General features: G+C 45.1%; 1 protein-coding gene across 4 annotated transcripts in view; it reads left to right on the top strand.

Annotated features, from left to right (window-relative positions):
* The window catches only part of LOC123753031 (uncharacterized), a 215,552-nt gene that overhangs the window by 148,035 nt on the left and 42,957 nt on the right, over positions 1–24,560 (top strand). For all 4 annotated transcript variants that reach the window (XM_069316537.1, XM_069316535.1, XM_069316538.1 and 1 more), the window contains 2 exons: positions 2,610–2,768; positions 2,912–3,025. In XM_069316537.1, the coding sequence (XP_069172638.1) occupies positions 2,610–2,768; positions 2,912–3,025 (273 nt within the window). The remainder of the gene's footprint in view (positions 1–2,609; positions 2,769–2,911; positions 3,026–24,560) is intronic.

Here is a 24,560-nt window from a genome sequence, read left to right as displayed (position 1 = left end):
TCACTGTTTTTTGCTTTGCGTTTTGGCGCGTGGTGCTCGCTTCCTTGTTGGCCTCTGCCTGGGCCCCTGGTTCTTAGGTTTTCGTTGCCATTTTGTCCTTGCTGTTTGCGGAGTCTGCGGCTCGTCAGTTTCTGCAAGTGGCTTTTTTCTCGTCTTTCGCTGTCGGACTTGTTGTTCCTTCGGGGGTCCCAGGGGGGGGGGGGGTTCTCCCGGACGGTGCGTGTCTGCTCGACCGGGTTGGTTCTTTCCCGGCTCCCTCAGGTTTGGGTTCCTGGTTCCCTGGCAGACGTTTCTTTTGGTTCCTTGATAGCCTTGGTTCCAGCGCTCCTTGCTCGATGTCTGCACCCAGGGGTTTTCCCACGGTTCAGCTTCTTTTCAATGATCGATTCACTCCATGACTTGGCTGGTTCGGTCTTCTCCTCGGGTCTTCAAGTCTGGCGATTTTGACTCGCATCTTTTAACTATTGTTAGGTGATCAGGTGACATCTTTGATGGTGTCCCACCTGCGTTCTTCATCTTGGCGGTGGTATGGCGTTTTCTGGCGGTCCTTCCTTTTCTTTTTGTCTCTTAGGTGTATTGCACTTTTTGTTGACGTGGTCTTGTCCTCCTCTCATGGAGGTTTAGGATCGTTATTTTGCCGCATGCTGTCATCTTGTTTCGTGCTGCACTGGTGGAGCTGCTTCAGATTGTTCCGGTTTCGTTGTTCCTTCTGCACCGTTTGTGGGCTGACTCGGGCATTACTCACCTCCAGCCTGCTCATGCGCCACCTGTGCCGTCCTGTTCTTGGACTGGGTGCTCTTTTCTCTCTTCCCCTTGGTTTGAGGAAGTGGTTTCTACTTCTTTCGGTTCTGTTGGTCGGTTTCTTCATTGCGGCCGTCTCTTCCTTTCTGGTGGGGTTGGGATGGCTATTTACCAGACGGGTCCCCTAGGGTTGTTGTTGCTTGGTTGGTTGGCCGGGGTGCACCATCTTGTGTTTGGTTGCAGCTCTGCACCATTATTTGCACACCACGGCCTCTGTGGCAGGGGATGTGCTTTGGGTTGATCCAGTTTCCCTTCTTCCCTGTTCTCGGGTTCAGGTCTCTCTGGTCGTCCTCAGGGTCTTTCGGTCTAACCAGCCTGCGGTCTATCCTCGTGCCCATAACATTCGTAAGTTTGTTGTGCTTGCTGCTGTCTTTGGCACCATGTTTTGCGCTGACTTTCGGGCAAGGGGTTTTTGGCGGTCATGCTGGGTCCTTGCTGAATGCTACCTTGTGAATGTTCCTAGGCCTAGTCGGGCCTGTGTCGCTTTGGGTCGGCGGTTGCAACCTGTCTCACATCTAGTGTTGGGATGTGAACACCGACTGCATTCCAGATATGTCCATCTGTTTTTGTCCTTGGTGAAGTAGCTCCGGGGAGCCGTAGGGGCTCCCCACAGAAAACCAGCATTGAATGTAATGAAACACCATTTTCTGGTCGAGTCCCAGAGGGTCCCCAGCAACCCTCCTTCCCTCCCTCCCTTCCGATCGGCGGTTTTCGTGTGTTTTGATATCCAGCCTCAGAACTGGAATGTGGATCGATAGTACAGGGGTCTGGGGCTCCCCTTTTCCCCTCCTGGGAAGGGGGGAGCTGCACAGACATGCGTAGCAGCTCATGTGACATCATGATTGTTTTCACTTGGGGAGTTCTGTCCACTCATTTGACTATTTTCGGTGTTTTAACCAGAATAGGGGTTTGTTTTTGGGGGCTTACCTCTCTGGGTGCCTGTCCCGGTCGATAGCAGATACAAAATGCTCCAAAATCACATGTGCATTTCTATAGGCCATTGCTCCTCATGCCTCTCTGAGGGGTCCAGGTTCTGGCTCGTGGTCCCGGTAGGCAGTCTGGGTACCGGCGGCTGCGTGGACAGAACACTGGATGCATGAGCCTGTGGTCCCGGGTTCGATCCCAGGTGCCGGCGAGAAACAATGGGTAGAGTTTCTTTCACTCTGATGCCCCTGTTACCTAGAAGTAAATAGGTACCTGGGAGTTAGTCAGATGTCACGGGTTGCTTCCTGGGGGTGGAGGCCTGGTCGAGAACCGGGCCGCAGGGACACTAAGCCCTGAAATCATCTCAAGATAACCTCAAGAAGAAGGCCTAGTATTCCTCCAACAGTGACTGATTCCAAAGTTAGGGATATCTATATCAGCCTGGACAACTCCGGGGTGCCTCTGGGGCTCGCCCAGAAAATGGCGTTTCATTACATTCAATGCTGGGTTTTTTCTAGTGGAGTTATTTAGATTTTTTCGGATGTAGTTTGCCCAGGTTAATCAGACAGTGGTCTGTTTTGATTCGCCTACCTTTCTGGATGCTTCCTTGGTCGATGGCACTTATGAAATGCTTTAAATATAATGTGTTCATAAGCCATCGCTCCCTGCTCCTCTCTGAGGGAACCAGGTTCTGGCTCGTAGTTTCCAGTAGGCATAAGAACTCCTGTGATTGATGACCCCAAACTAATACAGTATAGCACATATCAGTTCAGATAGCTTTAGGGAGCTGATGGTGCTCCCTACAGAAAATGTCGTTTTAATACATGCAATGCTGGTTTTAAATTTATTACAACTTCTAATGAAAATAACGTAAATTTAAACAGGAATTTTCTGCAGTCAATGTTGAATGTGAGACGCAGACTAGAAATGAGCGCTTCATTGATGCAGATGGAGAGGAATTCAATTCTACGAGTCCAAGCCACTTCTTTCATAGAACTGCAGAAGTGGAAGAAAGCCAAATTTCTATTTCATCCTCAGAAAAGGTATATATTATTGGAGTCACCTTTCTGTATTTCTTCTTTCTATGATATAAAACATAATTTGATATGTACAATTTTTGTCTAAATGTGCCCATTGTGTAGCATAATTAACCTTGTGCCTCATAACATGTGTTATAATTTTTCAGAGTAAAGCATGTAATGCTAACAATCCACTCATTAACACTGCTGATAAGGATAACTTACAGGCCCAACACCTTGTTCAAGCAAAAGAGATCACCAATAATATGAAAACTTTAAAAGTAAGTTGCATGTTCTTTGTGACAAATTTCCACCATTATATACAATTACACAACATTGCTGAGGACGAAAGTCAGAGATGCAGGCTAAGGTTAAGTGCTGCAGCATGACTACAGTCATCTAATTCAAATTATTTACCAATAATGTTTTAGTTATTAATTATCTCATGTCATGAGAAAAATATTCTGCTGGTAAGGGACGTAGATTAATTTACCTGAGAGTCACTAGCTCTGTAGTGGTCTCGACAAAGACAGGAACCCGGCAGCTTGGCAGAGGTTCCCTTAACACTTTGTCCTGATGATATTATCGAGCTGGATTTTAAAATTCAGCAGTATTTTGGCATTCCATTCCTACCCAAAATTTGACATTACTCCAGTGGGTAGGGAGTTCCAAGGATCTCCTGTTTTCTGTCTTGTATTGTTGCTTGAGCGTGAAACTGTTGCTCTGTCATGTGACATGTGACCTTTTGAAGTTGTTGTCTAGATCAATATCCTCCAAATTGTTCAATATTTTTTAAGTTTCAATGTGATCAGCCCTGTCATGTGCAGTTTAAACCATTGTAATCCCTGTGGCCTTCAACTGTTTCTGGAATGAGAGTTGACCGAATTCAGTCTGGATCAATACATTAACTAAAGTGGTTTAAAATTTCAATGTGTTTAAAATACGGTGGTATCTCGAATAATGAACGCCTCAAATGGCGAACATTAAGAGTAACGACCGGCGACAATTTGTCTTGTATGGCGAACACTCGTTTAAATAATGGCGACACCACATGGTGGGGTCGCAGGTCCTTGTTCTTGTTTAAAGATACTAATGATGCTGGGATATAAAGGGGTGCCTACTGAGATGTTGCAAAGCATTGACGTTTTTGTAGAAAACATAAATGAAATTTCTGAAATACAACAAATGTCAAAAAAGCTTATTTGGTGGATAGGCTGCTCCGTTACAACAATCTTTCTTTGTTTCAAATGTGTTCCATATGTTTTGTATTTGTCATTTACGTCTCAGTAATGGAGCAGCCTACCGTACATACACTGCACAAACCTTTGACATTTTTCGTTCTTCAAATTTGTTCAATGTTTATTTTTCATTTGTCTTATAGCAAAAGGTTCGTTCAGTGGTCGACAGGTAGGCTGCTCCATGTTTCTTAAATAAAAAAATACGAAAATAATACAAAATAAATTAATTATTTTGAAAACCAGAACAAATGTCAAAACACTGGATGGTTCCTTCGATGGTCTACGGGTAGGCTGCTCCATGTTTCTTAAATAAAAAGAAAAAGTTGAAACAATTTGAAAAATGGACATATACCGTAAAGGTTTGTTCAGTGTTTGTCGGGTAGGCTGCTCCATTATTGAGACGTAAATGAAAAATACAAAACAAATGGAACATATTTGAAACAGAGAAAGATTGTTATAATGGAGCAGCCTACCCATCAAACACTGAACGAACCTTTATGGCATTTGTCCATTTTTCAGATTGTTTCAAATGTTTTTTTATTTTTTTTTTAACCCTTTAACTTCGCAACGCGCCTGCAGGCCCAGGCTTCGGGTGAGCAACGCGCCTCCGGGTATTTTTATTTTTCACGTTCCATTCAAAACTCCCGCAGATACATGGGGTTCACATCAGCTTCCTCAGGGCTCTTGTAAACAGACGCCATTTTAAACAAAAATCATGGTGCACATTGCTGGGTGTCAGAGCCTCAGTAGTGAGTGAGCAACCAAGGCTGGCACTCACAGCATGAGCGCACAGCTCTGCTGTTCAGTGTGTGACCACAGCATCGCCTAATAATGTCAAAATATATATATATATATAACCTGTATTATTTAGCCATGATAGTATTATAGAAGAGCCTGAGTGGGATAATGACTGGGTACAATGTTCAAATATCAGTGATTCAATGTTGTTCACGATGTTAACAGTGCTAGTAACAGCACCAACGCATTATTTCGTCCATCTAGGAATAAGAACATAAGAACAAAGGTAACTGCAGAAGGCCTATTGGCCCATACGAGGCAGCTCCTATCTATAACCACCCAATCCCACTCATATACATGTTCAACCCGCGCTTGAAACAATCGAGGGACCCCACCTCCACCACGTTACGCAGTAATTGGTTCCACAAATCAACAACCCTGTTACCGTACCAGTATTTACCCAAGTCTTTCCTAAATCTAAACTTATCCAATTTATATCCATTGTTTCGTGTTCTGTCTTGAGTTGATACTTTTAATACCCTATTAATATCCCCTTTGTTATGTCCATTCATCCACTTGTAAACTTCTATCATGTCACCCCTAACTCTTCGTCTTTCCAGTGAATGCAATTTAAGCTTTATTAATCTTTCTTCATATGAAAGACTTCTAATTTGGGGAATTAACTTTCTCATCCTACGCTGGACACGTTCAAGTGAATTTATATCCATACTATAGTACGGCGACCAAAACTGAACTGCATAATCTAAATGGGGACTAACCAGAGCAAGATATAGCTGAAGAACCACACCAGGTGTCTTGTTACTAACGCTTCGATTAATAAATCCCAGTGTCCTATTTGCCTTATTACGAACATTCATGCATTGATCCTTTTGTTTTAAATTCTTACTAATCATAACTCCCAGATCCCTTTCGCAATCCGACTTCGCAATCTCAACACCATCTAGCTCGTATCTTGTAACTCTATCATCATTACCCAGCCTCAAAACTCTACATTTATCAGCATTAAACTGCATCAGCCAATCTTTTGACCATTCTAAAACCCTATTTAGATCAACTTGAAGTGATAGCGAGTCTTCTTTCGTGTTGATTTCCCTACCGATTTTCGTATCGTCTGCAAATTTGCAGATGTTGCTACTCAAACCTGAATCTAAATCATTTATATATATTATAAACAACAGAGGTCCCAGGACAGAGCCCTGAGGTACTCCACTAACAACATTATCCCACTCTGACTTAACCCCATTTATACTAACTCTCTGTTTCCTTTGGAATAGCCATGCCCTAATCCAACTTAATATAGCACCCCCAATACCATGAGCTTCTATTTTTTTAATTAGTCTTTCATGTGGCACTGTATCAAAAGCTTTGCTAAAGTCAAGGTACACAACATCATAATCCTTACCACTATCAACTGCCTCAACTATGCTGGAATAAAAAGAAAACAAATTTGTTAAACATGAACGGCCATTTATAAAACCATGTTGCGACTCAATTGTTAATTTATGTTTTTCAAGATGGAGACGAATTGTATTTGCAATTATTGATTCAAGTAACTTTCCCACAATAGACGTTAGGCTAATTGGCCGATAGTTTGACGCAAGTGATCTATCTCCTTTATTAAAAATTGGTACCACATTAGCTACCTTCCATGACTCTGGCACTCTGCCTAACTCTATTGATTTATTAAATATGGTTGACAGTGGCTCGGAAAGCTCCTCTTTGCATTCTTTAAGCACCCTGGCAAACGCTTCATTCGGCCCTGGGGATTTGTTTGGTTTTAGTTCTACTAATTGTTTAATTACATCCTCCCTGGTAACTACTAAACTAGTCAACCTGTCCCCATCCCCACCCACATAGACTTGTTCGGCTGAATGCATATTGTTAAGTTCTTCTTTAGTAAATACAGATATAAAATATTTGTTAAAAATACTACTCGTCTCCTTGTCATTATCCGTTATTTGACCTGTCTCAGATTTTAATGGACCTATCCTTTCCCTAGTCTTAGTTCGATATAACTGAAAAAACCCTTTAGGATTTGACTTTGCTTGCTCTGCTATGCGAACTTCATAGTTTCTTTTTGCTTTCCTAATCTCTTTTTTTAACATTTCTAACCAGTTGTATGAATTCCTGTTCTAAACTGACTTCCCCATTCTTAATCCTTTTGTACCAAGCTCTCTTTTTACCTATAAGGTTCTTTAAATTATTTGTTATCCACTTTGGGTCATTAGTATTCGATCTATTCAATTTGTATGGTATACTACGTTCCTGTGCTTTGTTTAGAATATTCTTAAATAAGTTATATATTAAATCCACATCGAAATCCCCTTTTACGTCACCTGTCACTGGGTTCATGTCTCGCTCCAAGACCGGCCCACACCCCATACCCAAGACTTTCCAATCTATTTGACCCAAAAAATTTCTTAGGCTATTAAAATCAGCTTTTCGAAAATCTGGCACTTTAACAGAATTTTCTGGGGGGAGCCCCGTCGGCTCCCCGGAGCTTTACCGGCTGATATGCTAATGTCAGACTTTGGCATCAGTCATGTGTATGGAGTTCTAGGGCCTACCGGGGACCACGAGCCAGAACCTGGCCCCCTCAGAGAGGCAAGGGGAGCAATGGCCTATAGAAACCCCCGTGTGGTTGGAAGCATTCTATGTCTGCCATCGACCGGGTCAAGCATCCAGAAAGGTAAGCATTCCAAAACAAACCCCTATTCTGGTGAAAATTGCTACCTAAGCCGAACTAGTGAATAGAACTCTTCAACAGAAAACACGGAAACTAGTATGACGTCATACGTCACCACGCCGCTGTCTGCGCAGCTCCCCCCTCCCCGGGAGGGGGAAGGGGGAGCCCCAGACCTCCCACGCCGGCTATCCACCCATCAGTTCTTCGGCTGATGCTATAGGCAATGGTTATGTGCTCCGGCTCCAGTGGTTGTTTCAGCACTGTACCTAGAGTGTGGTGTCTGTTTTCTAGGTGGTGCGTGAGCCGGGTGTGATTCTTCAGTACTCGGGCTGCATGCGCCTAGGGTTCCCTTCCCTAGGTGCCCTGTAAGTACTGCCCTTGGGGCTTGGGGCCACCTTCCACAAGTTCCTTGGGTCCTGCCCCTGCTTGGCCGTTTACCGCTTGGTTTTCGGCCGCTCTTTGTGTGCTCAGGTGTTCTGTCTCCCTTGTTCGCCTTAGAGTAAGGGGCAGTGTTTGCACTGGTGGGGCGCGGGGTACTGTGCAGCTTGTCTTTACCAATCATAGCGGCCGGCTCTGTTCCGCTTGGGTACGCTGTCCTCTTGCGGGGTTTTCTTTTTCTTTTGTTTATATACCTGGTGGGGGGGTCTGCCTTCGTTCTTGCCCCTTGTGTCCCTTGTGTTCTGAGTATTTCTGGTGGTACCCCCTGCTAGGTCCCCGTGAGTGTACACGTCCCGGGGGTTCAGCTCTTAGAAAGTTGTTTGGTAGCTTGGGTGCCGGTTAGCAGTACCCTGCCTGGGATTACCTGAGCGCGAGTCCTCTTAAAGTAAACGCTCGGGACCCTGGGAAACCCCTGGGGGCGCGCGGGTCCGATGGATGTGACCCCAGAGCCCCCCCCCCCCTCGCTTCCAGCGAGTTTGAGGGTTGCTCTCACCTTTTGTCTCTGGGTGACTCTCTGTTTTGCCTCCGTCTGCTGCCTGTGGGGTCGGTGACACCTTCGACCCGGTGTCCTGCGAGTTTGGTTGCTCGTTGTGGCTCGGTTACCCAGTTGTGCTAACAAAGCGGGTGCGGGCAGCAGGGGCGTTGCACTTGAGCCTTGGTGGTGGCAACGTTCTCGTGGTTTCCTCCCCGGGAGCCCCGGGGCTGCCCCGTTATATTTCGTTTTGGGACTTGGGGGTGTTGGTTGCTTCGGTTCCATCCACGCCCCCTTGTCTTTCCCCTGGTTCACCCTTCCTGCCTGTATCCGGTTCCTTACCGTCTGTAGGTTCAGGGCGGGGTGTTTGGTGGTGTTGAGACTCGGGCAGTCTCGGGGAATTCCCCTTCCGGGGTAGTGACGGGGGCATTTGGGCCTGTTCCTCCAGCCGTGTTGTATGAGTCTGCCAGTGGGCTCCCTTCCTTAGTGTTTTCACGGCTGCCCCGGTTTTCTGGTACGGCCGGGGCTTTGGGGGGAACGGCTCGGCCCCGGGGCCTGTCGTGTAGGTTCCCGGGGCTGGGGAGGGGCTGACTTGGGGGGCCTTGGCCCCGTTAGACCCCGTGGGGGGTTTTATCCCCCTCTCGGCGGGGCTTGTGGTTACGCGGAGTGGGGTCTTTCCTCCCCACTCGCCGTACGTGCTGTTGGACGTCGGCCCCTCCCCGGGCTCGGTTCCTTGGCCTTTGAGTCGGTTGGTTCCGTCCTGTGGGTGGATGTTTCCTCCCCCGCTTTTTGGGACGGTGTTTTTGTCATGTTTCCCCGTTCGATGGGGTACTGCGTGACTTTTGATCTCGGGTGCGCCTGCGCCTTCGTGTGCCTTCGGGACTAGTGTTGGCTTCTGTGTTCTCGAGGGTACGGGAAGGTTTTTCGCTACTTCCCGCATTATTGGAACGTCTGTCGGCTCCTAGTACTTGTCGCCCTGTTGGGCTACTTGTCGCCCTGTTGGGCTACTTGTCGCCCTGTTGGGCTACTTGTCGCCCTGTTGGGCTACTTGTCGCCCGGTTGGGCTACTTGTCGCCCGGTTGGGCTACTTGTCGGCCGTTTGGGCTACTTGTCGCCCGTTTGGGCTACTTGTCGCCCGTTTGGGTTCCCTTTTTTTGGGCTCTTTGCTTCTTTGGCCGGTTTTATTGTTCCTGCTTCCTCTTTTGGCTCTTTTTCTCGTGCAATAGTCCTGGCTGGCGCCTTCCCGCAGGGAGGGTGTGCGGTTCGGCCAGCGTGTTATGCGCATGCGCCGTGGAGTTTGTTTTGGTCTGGGCGATGGTTCAGTGCTGGGGTTTTGCGCCCTTTTTTGCTACAGTGCTTCGCCTCTCGTTCTTCTCCCTGGCTGCGGTATGTGCCCCTTTGCGCCAGGGGTGTCCTGGTTCCCAGTTGTGGGGAGGACACCGCGGTTTTCTGTGTCATGGGTGTGGACCGCCTCCTTCGCCTCTCCCTGTTCTCCTGCGGGTCCGGCTCTGGCGTCTTCACCTGGCGGTGCTCCCAAGTTCTTCTGGGCACGGTTGAGTCGTGTCAAGTTCGAGCCACCATTCGCCAGGTGAGTTTCTGCGGTCTGGCGTCTTTTGGCCGGGCGCTGGATGCGGCGGTGTTCATATACCTGTCTTTATTTAGGTATAATTTTGTACGACTGAGACCGTTCGCACACCAGTGACTGTCCCTTTATCACCCCTTCCTGTCCCCCTCATGTGCATGTCCAACCCATGCTGGAGTCGTTCAGGGGACCCTCCTTTTTTAATGTTGTGAGGTGTGGGGGTTGTAGGGTTGGTTCTGTACTCACCTGGTGAGGCTCCTGGCTGTGCTTGCAGGATTTGAGCTCTGGCTCTTGGGTCCCGCCTATCTGGTAGAACTTGCGGGATAGTACCAGTGGAGTGCAGTGGTGCTATTGGCACTTTTGGGGAACACTGTATTACCATCAGTGGTCTGTGCTTGTTACACGACCTACTTGCGAGCATAAGCCTTCTTGCTGGTTCGTCCGTGGACTTCCAGGGCGCACTGGCCTGTTTTCGTATGGCAGTTCCGGCCCGTCCTGGTTGTGGGGGGTATGTGGGCCGGTGGACTGCTCCTAGCAGCTGCCTGGTGGGCCATCCTCTGGCCGGTCTGGCCTGACCTTGGGCCGGGCTTGAGGTGTAAAAGAGCTCCCAGTACCTCATCCAGCAGGTATCGAGCGGGGTTTCTCCGCCGTCGGTCGCCTGGTGCAGGTTTCTGGGCCTGCAGGGTTTTGTCGTGTCTCCGTTGGCCCTGTCTGGGGTCTGCCTGCTCCGTTCTCTGCCTTTGCAGAGGGGAGTTGCTATTTACATGTTGCATGTTGCAGTGGTGCCTGTTGCTGCTGCTGCTGCACGTGAGCATTGGTACCGTGTTTCACGGTGGCGTGTCCTTGTTCCTGTGTCCGGTTGTGGAGTGGCGCTTTGCTGCCGTTTTGTGCCTGGGGATTGCGTGGGGTTTTTGTCCCTGCCTGATTGTCCACCCCTGGTTGTTCTCCTGGTTTTTTTTTTGTGCTTCTGCTCTTTCTTCCTGCCTCTTCTGCAGCAGGAATGTTCTGCGTGTGTTCTTAGGCGTTGGTCAGCCTGTGTCCTGTGATGTGCTTCTTTGTCTCGGTCTGTTGCAGTTGTTCGTGCCCCTTGGTTCGGGTCCTGTTCTGGCGGCGACCCTTCCGCCTTCTTTGGTTTTCCTAGCTTGCCCTGCCGGTTGTTGTTGTTTTATTTTTTTGGGGGGGTTCTTGCGATGTCTCGCGTCGGACCCGTCGTTTCTGAACTCCTGGCGGGCTTGCATGCTTCGGAGTTTTTCTGTTCGGCAGACGTTCCATCTCCTTGTGCCGCCTGGGTTTCGGTGGTCGCGCCCGAGATCTTCTCGCGGCTCCGCCTTTTTCCTGGGCTCGGGGGGGCCTTGTCGGGGCTGCTTATGTTCTGCCTCGTGGTCTCGCCTCCGGTTGGTGGTCGGGTGGCTTCGTGGTAGGTGTCCCACCTGCGTGCTTTCTTGGCGGCAGTATGGGGTATTTTGGCGGTCCTTCCTTTTCCTGTCCCTTCTTCGGTGGGTCCTTCTTGTTGGCTTGGTTTACTCTCGGCTTGGTTTTCTAGTGGGGGTTGGGGGCCGTCGTCTTGCCACATACTGTCGCCTCTTTTCGTGCAGCGCAGGCGGAGCCGCTTCAGCTTGCTTTCGGTCTTGGTGTTGCTTCTGCACCGTTAGTCAGCTGTCTTGTGCGTCATTTCACCTCCGGCCTGTTCGTGCGCCGCTTGCACCATCCTGGTCTCTGGTCAGCGTGCTCTGTCTTCTCCTCGGTTGGTAGTGCCCCTTCGGTTCCGGTGTGTTTTTTCGTCGGCTCTTTCCTTTGGGCCTTTGCCTCTGGGGGTCGGTTCGCTGTGTTTTCTTGCTCCTTCGGTTTTAGCGTTTTGGTTGTTTGATGGCAGCAGTCTCCATCTTTTCTGGCGCGGGGTGGGGCTGCTGCATTCTGGAGGGATCCAGGGTTTGTTGGTGCTTTGTTGGTCGGGCCGGGGGTGTGTCGTTTTTGTGTTCAGTGGCGGCCCTCTGCTGTTGTTTGCGTGCCACGGCGTTTGGGTCCGGAGCGCGTTTTGCGTTGATCCGGTTCTGTTCTTCCCGGTTCGCGGGTGATGGTGTCCCGGGTGGTCAGCCGTGTTCTTGCGGCTAAGCTGCCTGTGTTCTTCCCTCATGCCTGTGGCGTTCGTGGCTTCGCTGCTCTCGCTGCCGTCTGGGCGACGTGGCCTTGCAGTCTTTCGGGCATGGATTTTTGGTGTTCGTGCAGGGGCCTTGCTGCTCGTGGTTCTCGTGTTGTTCCCGGGATTTTCGGGGCTGTGGCGCCTTGGGTTGGCGTTTGCTGCCGGTTGTCTCGCCTCCTTGGGGGGTGCGTGGTGTCCGCCTCCCGGTTTTGTCCCTTTGACCTTCCTCTGTGGGTAGTTAGCTCCGGGGAGCCGACGGGGCTCCCCCCAGAAAACCAGCGTTGAATGTAATGAAACGCCATTTTCTGGGTGAGACCCGGAGGCTCCCCGGCAACCCTCCCTCCCTCCGGTCGGCGTTTTTCGCGTGTTTTGACATCCAGCCTCAGAACTGATGGGTGGATAGCCGGCGTGGGAGGTCTGGGGCTCCCCCTTCCCCCTCCCGGGGAGGGGGGAGCTGCGCAGACAGCGGCGCGGTGACGTATGACGTCATACTAGTTTCCGTGTTTTCTGTTGAAGAGTTCTATTCACTAGTTCGGCTTAGGTAGCAATTTTCACCAGAATAGGGGTTTGTTTTGGAATGCTTACCTTTCTGGATGCTTGACCCGGTCGATGGCAGACATAGAATGCTTCCAACCACACGGGGGTTTCTATAGGCCATTGCTCCCCTTGCCTCTCTGAGGGGGCCAGGTTCTGGCTCGTGGTCCCCGGTAGGCCCTAGAACTCCATACACATGACTGATGCCAAAGTCTGACATTAGCATATCAGCCGGTAAAGCTCCGGGGAGCCTCCGGGTCTCACCCAGAAAATGGCGTTTCATTACATTCAACGCTGGTTTTTTCCTTCAGGTCTATTCCATTCTATGCTAAATCTGATTTCTTTGTGATCCCGTTCCCTAGCTCACTTCCTATTTCGATGTCATTAATTTGTGTTTCCCTGTTAGTTAACACTAAATCTAAAATATTATTTTCCCGCGTTGGTTCCTTAATATGTTGCGTAAGAAAGCAATCGTCAATTAATTCTAGAAAATCTTCTGCTTCGCTATTCCCTGTTTTGTTCAACCAGTTTATTCCACTAAAGTTAGTCACCCATGACATAAATACTGTTAGATCTAGATGCTCTAGATATTTCATCCCATAAATGCTTTGCTTCCATTCTGTCTAAATTTGGTGGCCTTTATATAACTCCTATTATAATATTATTTGCTTTTTCGTTTAATTCTATCCAAATAGTTTCTGTGTGTGGCTCAGTTTTGATTCCCTCTTTGAGACTACATTTCAAATTGTCCCTAACATATATGGCTACTCCCCCTCCTCGTCTAATATATCTATCTGTGTGAAATAGTTTAAATCCATTTATTTGATATTCAGCTAATAGTTCTCTATTTTCTACATTCATCCACGTTTCGGTAAGTGCAATAATATCTGTTTTTTCTGTGCAGACATGAGCATTTAATTCGTTAATTTTATTTCTTAGACTTCTACTGTTAGTGTAATATACCCCAAGTGAATTGTTATTTTGAGGCTCTTTTTCTTTCCCTGATCATTTTGCCAATTCTTTTCTCCCACGAACACATACTTTTATTATCTCCTTCCTCCAAATCAATTCCCATACCACTATCTACTAACAGTTTAAACCCAAACAAACACCTCTAACCACTGGTTCCAACGAGTTCGCAACAACAACAACCCCAGCCCTCGATAGATGCACCCCATCTCGAGCATACATTTCATTTCTTCCATAGAAGTGTTCCCAGTTGTCTATGAAAGATATTGCATTTGATTTGCAATATCTTTCCAGCCGGCAATTGACACCAAGTGCCCTCGACATCCATTCATTACCCACTCCCTTTCTTGGAAGAATGCCACATATGATTGGGATTCCTCCCTTGCTCCTAACTAATTCAATGGCTGTCCTGAATCTCTGTATTAGTTCCTCACTCCTAACTCGTCCAACATCATTACCCCCCTGCACTAATACAAATAATGGGTTTGTTCCCATTTCCCATCATAATATCATTCTTGTTTCCAACAATATCATCAATTCCAGCTCCCGGATAGCAAACCCTTAATCTGTTCCCCTATCTCTGGCACAAAACGTTCTATCTAAATACCTCACCTGGGAATCTCCCACAACTAAAATTCGCTTCAGTACCTCCTTAACTTTCTGAGCAGCCTGAGGGGCCTGTGCTCCGCCGCTCCTCGCTGATTTCCGTTCCGAGTGAACTGCAGGCTCACCACAGCACTCGTCCTCCAACACGGCAAATGAAATTGCTGTCCTTAGGGCGTCTGTAGGCGGCCTTGTCAAGGACTTGTTAAGACCCCTGTCCTTAACGACTCTCCACGCCTGTCAACACTGGTCTCCTCCTTCGTTTCCTCCCAAAGTCTCAGCGGTCGTACCTCCTCCCGCAGGGAATCCATCTCTGCTCTCAGAGCTCCAACCAGACTCACCAAATCCTTCACTAATCCTTCCATTATTGCAATAATAATGTTACTACAATCGGAATCTTCAAACGACTTCTTAGGTTCCTTTTCAAAATAAACTTGTGGTCTAAGTGCAATAATAATAATTCATTTACAGAAATTAGCGACCAGGATTGTGGTTATAATTAGCATTGTGCGTAGTATTGTTGAAGGAGGAATTTTGGTGAGGGAGGGAGGAAGGGAGAGAATTGAGGTAGCCTCACTGTGTGGCAGCCACTCTTGTTTTGCTCACCATACTAGCTTCTTAGTTCGCTATGGGGAACACACATGTACATAGGTATATACAGTGTGTGTGTATATATAGTGTAATAACAGCAACAGGAGTATGTTGAGAGGAGCTAAGAACATAAGAACAAAGGTAACTGCAGAAGGCCTATTGGTCCATACGAGGCAGCTGCTATTGGCCCATATGAGGCAGTTGCTATTGGCCCATACGAGGCAGTTGCTATTGGCCCATACGAGGCAGCTGCTGTTGGCCCATACGAGGCAGCTGCTGTTGGCCCATACGAGGCAGCTGCTGTTGGCCCATACGAGGCAGCTGCTGTTGGCCCATACGAGGCAGATGCTATTGGCCCATACGAGGCAGATGCTATTGGCCCATACGAGGCAGCTGCTATTGGCCCATACGAGGCAGCTGCTATTGGCCCATACGAGGCAGCTGCTATTGGCCCATACGAGGCAGCTGCTATTGGCCCATACGAGGCAGCTGCTATTGGCCCATACGAGGCAGCTGCTATTGGCCCATACGAGGCAGCTGCTATTGGCCCATACGAGGCAGCTGCTATTGGCCCATACGAGGCAGCTGCTATTGGCCCATACGAGGCAGCTGCTATTGGACCATACGAGGCAGCTGCTATTGGCCCATACGAGGCAGCTGCTATTGGCCCATACGAGGCAGCTGCTATTGGCGCATACGAGGCAGCTGCTATTGGCGCATACGAGGCAGCTGCTATTGGCGCATACGAGGCAGCTGCTATTGGCGCATACGAGGCAGCTGCTATTGGCGCATACGAGGCAGCTACTATTGGCCCATACAAGACAGCTGTTATTGGCCCATACGAGCTATTTTGGTGAGGGAGGTGATGTCGTAATTGTAGCGTCGTCTGCTGTGTGATTTCTCATGCAGTGTATGGTGGCCACTGTACTGTTTGGACACAATACCGGCTTACTTGCATAGTTCTAGTAAATAAAACATATAGATAAGTATATATAACATGTGTAAATAGTGTAATAAAAACAATAACAGTATGGTGGGAGGCCTTGGGGCCCTCCGGCCCCGGGAGGTTACGGCATGGGCGCATGGATAATGATGACGTCACGTGCCATCTTACGCACCCCATAGCAGCCGAAGTAAGTACAATTTCGAAATTCCGTTGCTATACCCATATACATGGAGGGGTTTTTGACACTTTCGGAACTAAAAAGAATTTTTTCCCGAGAATTTATTTCTTGCGCAACAGGAGAGTGTCATATTTGTAGGCCGTGCAGTTAAAGGGTTAAGAAACATGGAGCAGCCTACTTGTAGACCATCGAATGAACCTTTTTGACATTTGTTCTGGTTTTCAAAATCCTTAATTTTTTCTATTATTTTCATATTTTTTTATTTAAGAAACATGGATCAGCCTACCTGCCGACCACCAAACGAACCTTTTGCTATAAGACAATTGAAAAATAACTATTGAATAAATTTGAAGAACAAAAAATGTCATAAAGGTTTGTGCAGTGAATGTACGGTAGACTGCTCCATTATTGAGACGTAAATGACAAATACAAAACATATGGAACACATTTGAAACAAAGGAAGATTGTTATAGTGGAACAGCCTACCTGTCAAACACTGAACGAACCTTTATAGCATTTGTCCATTTTTCAAATTTTTCAACTTTTTTTTTTTTTTTTTATTTAACCCTTACACTGCTCAGGGGTCCTTGGGACATTTACACCCCTGTGCGCAAGAAAAAAAAATTCAAAAATTTTTTTTCGTCTTCTAAACATGTTAATTTGTGTCCCCTGAGCACGGAAAAAATAAAAAAAAAATCGTAGGTGACATATTTTGGGCGCAATTGACCGAGGAAGTCTGGCAAAAAGTGGGCGTTGACAGAGCGGTCGTCAGACCCGGTCAGCGTCACCCGCGTTGACAGATGGGAGTTGCCACAAAGATATTATTACCTAATTGTTTCAATGTCTCCGATTGATTTTTTCTTAGTTTTTTTGCAGTAATATTATTCAATAGTGTGTATTGTAATATATTTATATAATAAAAGTGGTTAATAATCGCTATACTCAAAAGTATGATGTGCATATTAGTGATTCAATTATTATGTTTATAAAACAATGAACAAATAGTTTTGCTGCTATTACACTCTATACACAGGTTATATATAAGTATTGGCATGTTTTGGTCACCATAACGAACCACTAAGTTGGTATTGAGAGTCGAAAAGCAACGAGGAGTTACCGCCACACACCAGCCAGCCACTCGCTGCCACTCCCTCAACACACGCACTAAACTTTCTCCCCCCAACAATACCATTTGTGGTGTTATTACACTATATACAGACGTTATATATAAGTATGTGTATATTTTGTTCACCACAACTGTACAGCTAAGCTGATATAGTTAGTTCAGGCACTAAGAGTCGTCTCTATACACAGATGGCGGCTGGCGGCTCCCTCACTCATTCAAGGTCACACGCACTAAATTTTCATCCCCAACAATACCATTTGTGGTGTTATTACACTATATACAGACGTTATATATAAGTATGTATATATTTTGTTCACCACAACTGTACAGCTAAGCTGATATAGTTAGTTCAGGCACTAAGAGTCGTCGCTATATACAGATGGCGGCTGGCGGCTCCCTCACTCTTTCAAGGTCACACGCACTAAACTTTCTCCCCCAACAATACCTTTTGCAGTGTTATTACCCTATATACACATATTATATATAAATGTCTACATGTTTTATGCACCGTAACTGTACACCTAAGCTTGTAGTGCGCCCAAAGAGCATAGTGGCCACCTTCTAAACAGCTAGACAAATCGTGCAGACGACGTCACCTCCGTCACCCATATGGCTCCTCCCAGCATAATCCTTTTGCTGTTATTACACTAATACACACATTATATATAAGTATCTACATTTGTGTTCACCATAGAGAACCACTGACCTGGTATGGTGAATGCAAACAATAACAGGTGGCCACACAGTTAGTAAACGATGCTGTCTCCCTCCGTCTCTCAGCATCACTCCTCCCACAGCGCTAATTATTACAACAATCCTGCTATTATCACAACCCTGGTTATTTATATCAGTCATTGGTCATCTGTAATATTGTCATCGCTAAATAATAACAATTATTTATTTTGACATTTTTTGGCGATGCTGTGGTCACAAGCTGAACATCAATGCTGTTCGCTCATGCTGCGTGCGCCGGCCTTGGTTGCTCCAACAGTACTGTGCCTCTCACGCCTGAGAATATTGCCCACGATTTTTTTTCAAAATGGCATCTGTTTACAAGAGCCCTGAGGAAGCTACTGTGAACCCCGTGTAGCCGCGGGCCATTTGAATCAGGCCTGGCACCCTATGGCGTATATATACGCCATGCGCACCATGGGACATGTTACTCAGGGCGTATATATACGCCATGCGCAGTTTAAGGGTTAACCACTTAACTGTGCCAACTGAGTATTCTCGGTCGGCGGGAAACTGCGCCAACCGAGAAAACTCTGATTTTTCTATACCAATTCTAAATGTGTATGAGGTTGGTTGTGTACGAAATGGACTCTTAGAACCTCCAGTGAGAGGCAGCCGTCTTGGAAAAAATTCCCAGAATGCACTAGGGCTGCTGGCTGGGTTAGTACTGAATGAGCAACCATGGGTGGTGCATGCGCCTCTGGCTCCCAAACACATGTCTGACGCGTGGTGTTGAAGGATAACGCTCTGTTGGTGAAATTTAAACCTTATTGGTTGAATAACATAAGGGTCATAATATTGGTGAAGCTAGGCGCAATAAGGACCTAACACAAAGGTCGGATGCAAGTGATACAGCACCTATGAGGACAATACGGTGAGCGTATCCAGCTGTAGCTCTGAGCGTCACCCTTGCAATCCTATGCTATCTCCAATTTATTTAGATGATACATAGATGAATCGTTTTCTGCGTTCAGTGATGATGCGTCTGATACAAGTAGCATAGATGAACAGTGTTAGCGGCTTCCATGGTGGTGTTTTCCATAGATATATTCAAGGATACCTGAATCTCTTACTAACTGACGGACACTCTTTGAGGCTAGCTGAATCTCTTTCTGACTGACGGACACTCTTTGAGGCAAGTTAATCTCTTCCTATGTGGGACCATACAAAGCGATCTTTTCAAGACTACCTTACAAATTGATCTTTTCCTATAATCTTTTCAATACTACCTAATGGTTTACAAGCTTGGCTACATACAACCTATAAGTACTAAAGCCAAGGGTGTACGTGAGTGCGTTATTTGCAAGCACACAGAATGAAGAAACGGGAAGTGAAAATTTATCTATACTTGGTGCACTGAGAGCGAAGTCGCGCAGTGTACCATGGACTACTTCGTTGATTATTACTCACTTCCGAAGTACTGAGTGTGTAATACAGTGTGTTGCTGTATAAATAGTGTGAAACTGTACATATTGAAATTTTAGTGAATTTTTAACAGGTAATATTGCGACAGTAAACATTTATTGTGTACACATTACTGACACATGTATCACAGTTCCATGGAACATTATGAACGTTCTACTGTATACATATTGTAAAGGACACAAATATGCATGATATATGATAAAAAAAAAAGATAAAACCGCATTGGAAATCCATAAGACAAATAATAGAAAATATATTTGTGGCAACACCGAGTGCTTGAATGGCCCGCACGACCATGTCTGGGCGATTCACACACGAGCGGCCAGGTCCTGATGACATCACAGCGCACCTTGTCCACGTCCCCACAGCCAAAGTAAGTGGAATTTGTTATTTACTTTTACATAGACATGTTCAGGGATGAGAATTTATCATATAACGAAGAAAAAATAATTTTTGGGAACACTTTATTTTATGCGCACCGGGGGAATTTCACAATTGAGGCTAGCTCAATTCTCCTATCCCAAGTTCTTTCCCAAGAGACAGACAAGAGGAGCTCCAGCATATTTCAATAATCCTAAGTATTGTGTTACAGGATGATGATAGTGAGTGGTGTCCCAGAGAACATAAAGGTATAGTGCTTTTGAAAAATAGGTGAGATAACAGGAATGTGCCAAGGGAAGTGAAATAGTGGATGAGAAAAAGTTACCCCTAGTGTTTCCAGTGCAGAGAACAACATTCAAGATGGCCGCCTGCAAGAGGAAATACAAAACAGAGCTTGATTTTGCTGGATTCAGTGAAGAAAGCATTGAGATAACCAGTCTATCAACAAGGTGGTAAAATTAGATACTATTGTGACCTCTCATGTAAAAATAATTAGTAAATTGAAAGAAAGTAATGACCATTTAAATAGCAAAGTTGTATGTCTTGAGGGTGTAGTGAAAGACTTGCGCAAGGATAAGATTCAATTGGAAACAAATTGCAAAGCCATGGAAGAAGAAAATAGACTCTTAAAAATAGCTTTGAAAGAAGTTAAAGTAAATTTAAACATAAATGACTACAATAGGTTAGGTAAGGAATTTCAACAGGAGAAACAGCTTTTGTCAGCACAGATGGAGGAAGTTACACAGGGAATAGAACAGTGCAAGAAAGATATGCAACTCACTTATGCACAAGTGGCCAAGGAGAAGGAAAAAATAGAAGAAGCAGTAAAGGAAGTCAAACACTGCAGCAATCAAGATAAAACAAACATTAGGCTAGAAGTGAGGAAAGAATTGGCATCTAACCCGAAGTTGGTGCAAAACACAGTTGATCGGAGTAAGTCCCTGATCATTTTTGGCTGCAAAGAAAAGGAGATACCATTTAGGTCAGAAAGAGCTGTAGAAGAAGCAAAAGTAGTAGATAAAATTGTTGGCCTCGTGGAAGGTCTTACAACCATAGAGAATGTGTGCGACTACAGGAGTACAGGCAGATATGTAAAAGGGAAAGATCGACCTTTGAGGATCACCCTAAATGGTGCCAAACAGATGGAAGAAGTACTAAGGAATGCTAGAAAATTACAAAGTGATGAGGATGGGAAAGTGTGGTCGTTAAGACAAGATCTTTCAAAAGAAGATAGAGAGAAGCTGAAACTGAACCTCGCCGAGGCAAAACGTTTAAATGAGAGCAGGAATGAAGAAGAAATCAATTCTTTTTTCTACAAAGTGATAGGGGTAGGCAGGCCAGTAAAGTGGTACATAAAGGCAAACCAACAAAATCATTAGAGAAAGGGGGAGTAAAAAATAAGAAGAGGGGGAACAAGTTCCTCAAGATTGCAAACACCAACATAGATGGAGTAAGATCGAAGATACTGGAGTCAAGTGATATAATACAGCTGCAGACACCAGATATTGTTGCACTCACGGAGACAAAACTTGAAGATGCTATTTTAAATGAGGTCATATTCCCAAGGGGCTACTCAATTTGGAGACGGGACAGAAAAATCAGGAAAGGCGGTGGCGTTGCTGTGCTGGTGAAAGAACACCTAAAGGTGAACGAAATAGTGACTGCCAATCCACAAGAAGTTGACATAATAGCACTAGAGATCTGCCATGAGGATGAGAAACTAATGATCATCAATGCATATAGTCCACCGCTAAGCAGCACATGGTCAAAGGAGGTAAATAGTAAACGAGAAGGTCTTATAACAATAATGAGAGAGATCATAGTGAGAGCGGATAACGATAGTTCACGACTGTTGATAGTCGGCGACTTCAACTTGAATTCCATAGACTGGGAAGCATGTGAAGCTAAAACAGAAGATTTCTGGACCTGTAAATTTGTAGACCTCATCCTGGAAACATTCTTGTATCAACATGTTAAACAAGCTACGAGGATGAAGGAAGGGGACGTTCCCTCCATGCTAGATTTGATGTTTACCAGGAAGGAGGAAGAAATATTTGACATTCAGTACCTTCCTCCTTTGGGTAAAAGTGACCATGTCTTTTTGGGAATAAAGTATGCAGTGCGTTATAATCTGGAAGAAATTATGACGGTCGATGCAAATGACAAACCTGACTTTAGGAGAGGACATTATGGCAACCTTAGAAAAAATTTTAGTGAGTATAATTGGACAGACTTGTTGCTAGGCAAGGAAGTGAAGGAGATGTATGTCAGGTTTTGTGAAATATATGATAAAGGCACAAAAAAATTTATACCAAAACAGAGAAGCAGAACTAGGAAACAGGATTGGTTCAATGGAAAGTGCGAGAGGGCCAAAGACCAAAAGACACAAAAATGGAATCAATACAGGATGAGGCCGAACCCCCAAACATACCAGCGATACAAAGATGCGAGAAACAACTACACGGCAGTGAGGAGAGAGACAGAAAGAAATTTTGAAAAAGGAATTGCAGACAAATGTAAAACAGAACCAGGTCTATTCTATAAATTCATAAACAACAAATTGCAGGTAAAGGATAATATTCAGAGGTTGAAAATGGGAAATAGATTCACGGAAAATGAAAAGGAAATGTGTGGAACATTAAACGAAAAGTTCCAAAATGTGTTTGTACAAAATGAAATCTTCAGGGAACCAGATACAATAAGAATTCCAGAGAACAACATAGAGCACATAGAGGTGTCTAGAGACGAAGTGAAAAAAATGCTCAAGGAGCTAAATAAGAACAAAGCAGTTGGTCCAGATGGAGTTTCACCATGGGTTCTGAGAGAATGTGCACCTGAGCTCAGCATTCCTCTTCAATTGATTTTTCACGCATCCCTGTTTACAGGAGTTGTAGCTGATGTGTGGAAAAAGGCAAACATAGTTCCAATCTACAAAAGTGGAAGCAGGGAAGACCCCCTTAATTATAGACCGGTATCATTGACAAGTGTAATAGTCAAAATATTGGAAAAAATAATTAAATCTAAATGGGTAGAACACCTGGAGAGAAATTATATAATATCAGACAGACAGTATGGTTTTCGATCTGGAAGATCCTGTGTATTGAATTTACTCAGTTTCTATGATCGAGCAACAGAGATATTACAGGAAAGAGATGGTTGGGTTGACTGCATCTATCTGGACCTAAAAAAGGCTTTCGACAGAGTTCCACATAAAAGAGGTTGTTGTTGGAAACTGGAAAATATTGGAGGAGTGACAGGTACGCTTCTAACATGGATGAAAAATTTTCTGACTGATAGAAAAATGAGGGCTGTGATCAGAGGCAATGTATCGGACTGGAGAAATGTCACAAGTGGAGTACCACAGGGTTCAGTTCTTGCACCAGTGATGTTTATTGTCTACATAAATGATCTACCAGTTGGTATACAGAATTATATGAACATGTTTGCTAATGATGCTAAGATAATAGGAAGGATAAGAAACTTAGATGATTGTCATGCCCTTCAAGAAGACCTGGACAAAATAAGTACATGGAGCACCACTTGGCAAATGGAATTTAATGTTAATAAATGCTATGTTATGGAATGTGGAATAGGAGAACATAGACCCCACACAACCTATATGTTATGTGAGAAATCTTTAAAGAATTCTGATAAAGAAAGAGATCTAGGGGTGGTTCTAGATAGAAAACTATCACCTGAGGACCACATAAAGAATATTGTGCGAGGAGCCTGTGCCACGCTTTATAACTTCAGAATTGCTTTTAAATACATGGATGGCGATATACTAAAGAAATTGTTCACGACTTTTGTTAGGCCAAAGCTAGAATATGCAGCAGTTGTGTGGTGCCCATATCTTATGAAGCACATGAACAAACTGGAAAAGGTGCAAAGACATGCTACTAAGTGGTTCCCAGAACTGAAGGGCAAGAGCTATGAGGAGAGGTTAGAGGCATTAAATATGCCAAAACTAGAAGACAGAAGAAAAAGAGGTGATATGATCACTACATACAAAATAGTAACAGGAATTGATAAAATTGATAGGGAAGATTTCCTGAGACCTGGAACTTTAAGAACAAGAGGTCATAGATATAAACTAGCTAAACACAGATGCCGAAGAAATATAAGAAAATTCACTTTCGCAAACAGAGTGGTAGACGGTTGGAAGAAGTTAGGCGAGAAGGTGGTGGAGGCCAAGACCGTCAGTAGTTTCAAAGCGTTTTATGACAAAGAGTGCTGGGAAGACGGGACACCACGAGCGTAGCTCTCATCCTGTAACTACACTTAGGTAATTACAATAAACTTGGCGCACCACGGTGGTTAAGAAACATGGAGCAGCCTACCTGAAGACCATCGAACGAACCTTTTTGACATTTGTTCTGGTTTTCAAAATTCTTAAATTTTTTTTTTTTTTTTTTTTAAGACACATGGAGCAGCCTACCTGTTGACCACCGAATTAACCTTTTGCTATAAGACAAATGAAAAATAAATATTGAACAAATTTGAAGAAAGAAAATTGTCATAAAGGTTTGCGCAGTGTATGCACCGTAGTATATATACATAATATTTAAGTATATTTACTCCATTATTTAAAACATCGAATATCATATTGATGTTTTTCGGTGGTAGAACGGAATAATTGGATTTCCATTAACCCTTAAAGTGCGCATCACGTCATATGACGTGTTGGAGTACTATGCAAGATTTAAATTTAAATGCGAGATTTAAAGATTAAATGATTTAAATTTAAATAATACACAGGGTTCACCACACCTTAATCAGGGCTCTTGTAAATAGACGCCATTTAAAAAAAAAATCGTGGGCCAAACTCCCGGGTGTTATTGGTCTCAGTATTGAATGAGCAACCAAGCCTGACGCACGCAGCATGAGCTCACAGCGCTGCAGTTCAGCTTGTGACCACAGCATCGCCTAAAAATGTCAAAATATACTTGTTCATGCTATTATGTAGCGATGATATTATTACAGAAGACTCCTGACTGTGATAAAACTGTCCAGGGT

This window comes from Procambarus clarkii, chromosome 84 (genome assembly GCF_040958095.1).
Source record: "Procambarus clarkii isolate CNS0578487 chromosome 84, FALCON_Pclarkii_2.0, whole genome shotgun sequence".
NCBI lineage: Eukaryota > Metazoa > Arthropoda > Malacostraca > Decapoda > Cambaridae > Procambarus > Procambarus clarkii.
The sequence above is the reverse complement of the archived record's forward strand: the minus strand, read 5'-3'. Positions and strand labels throughout refer to the sequence as shown.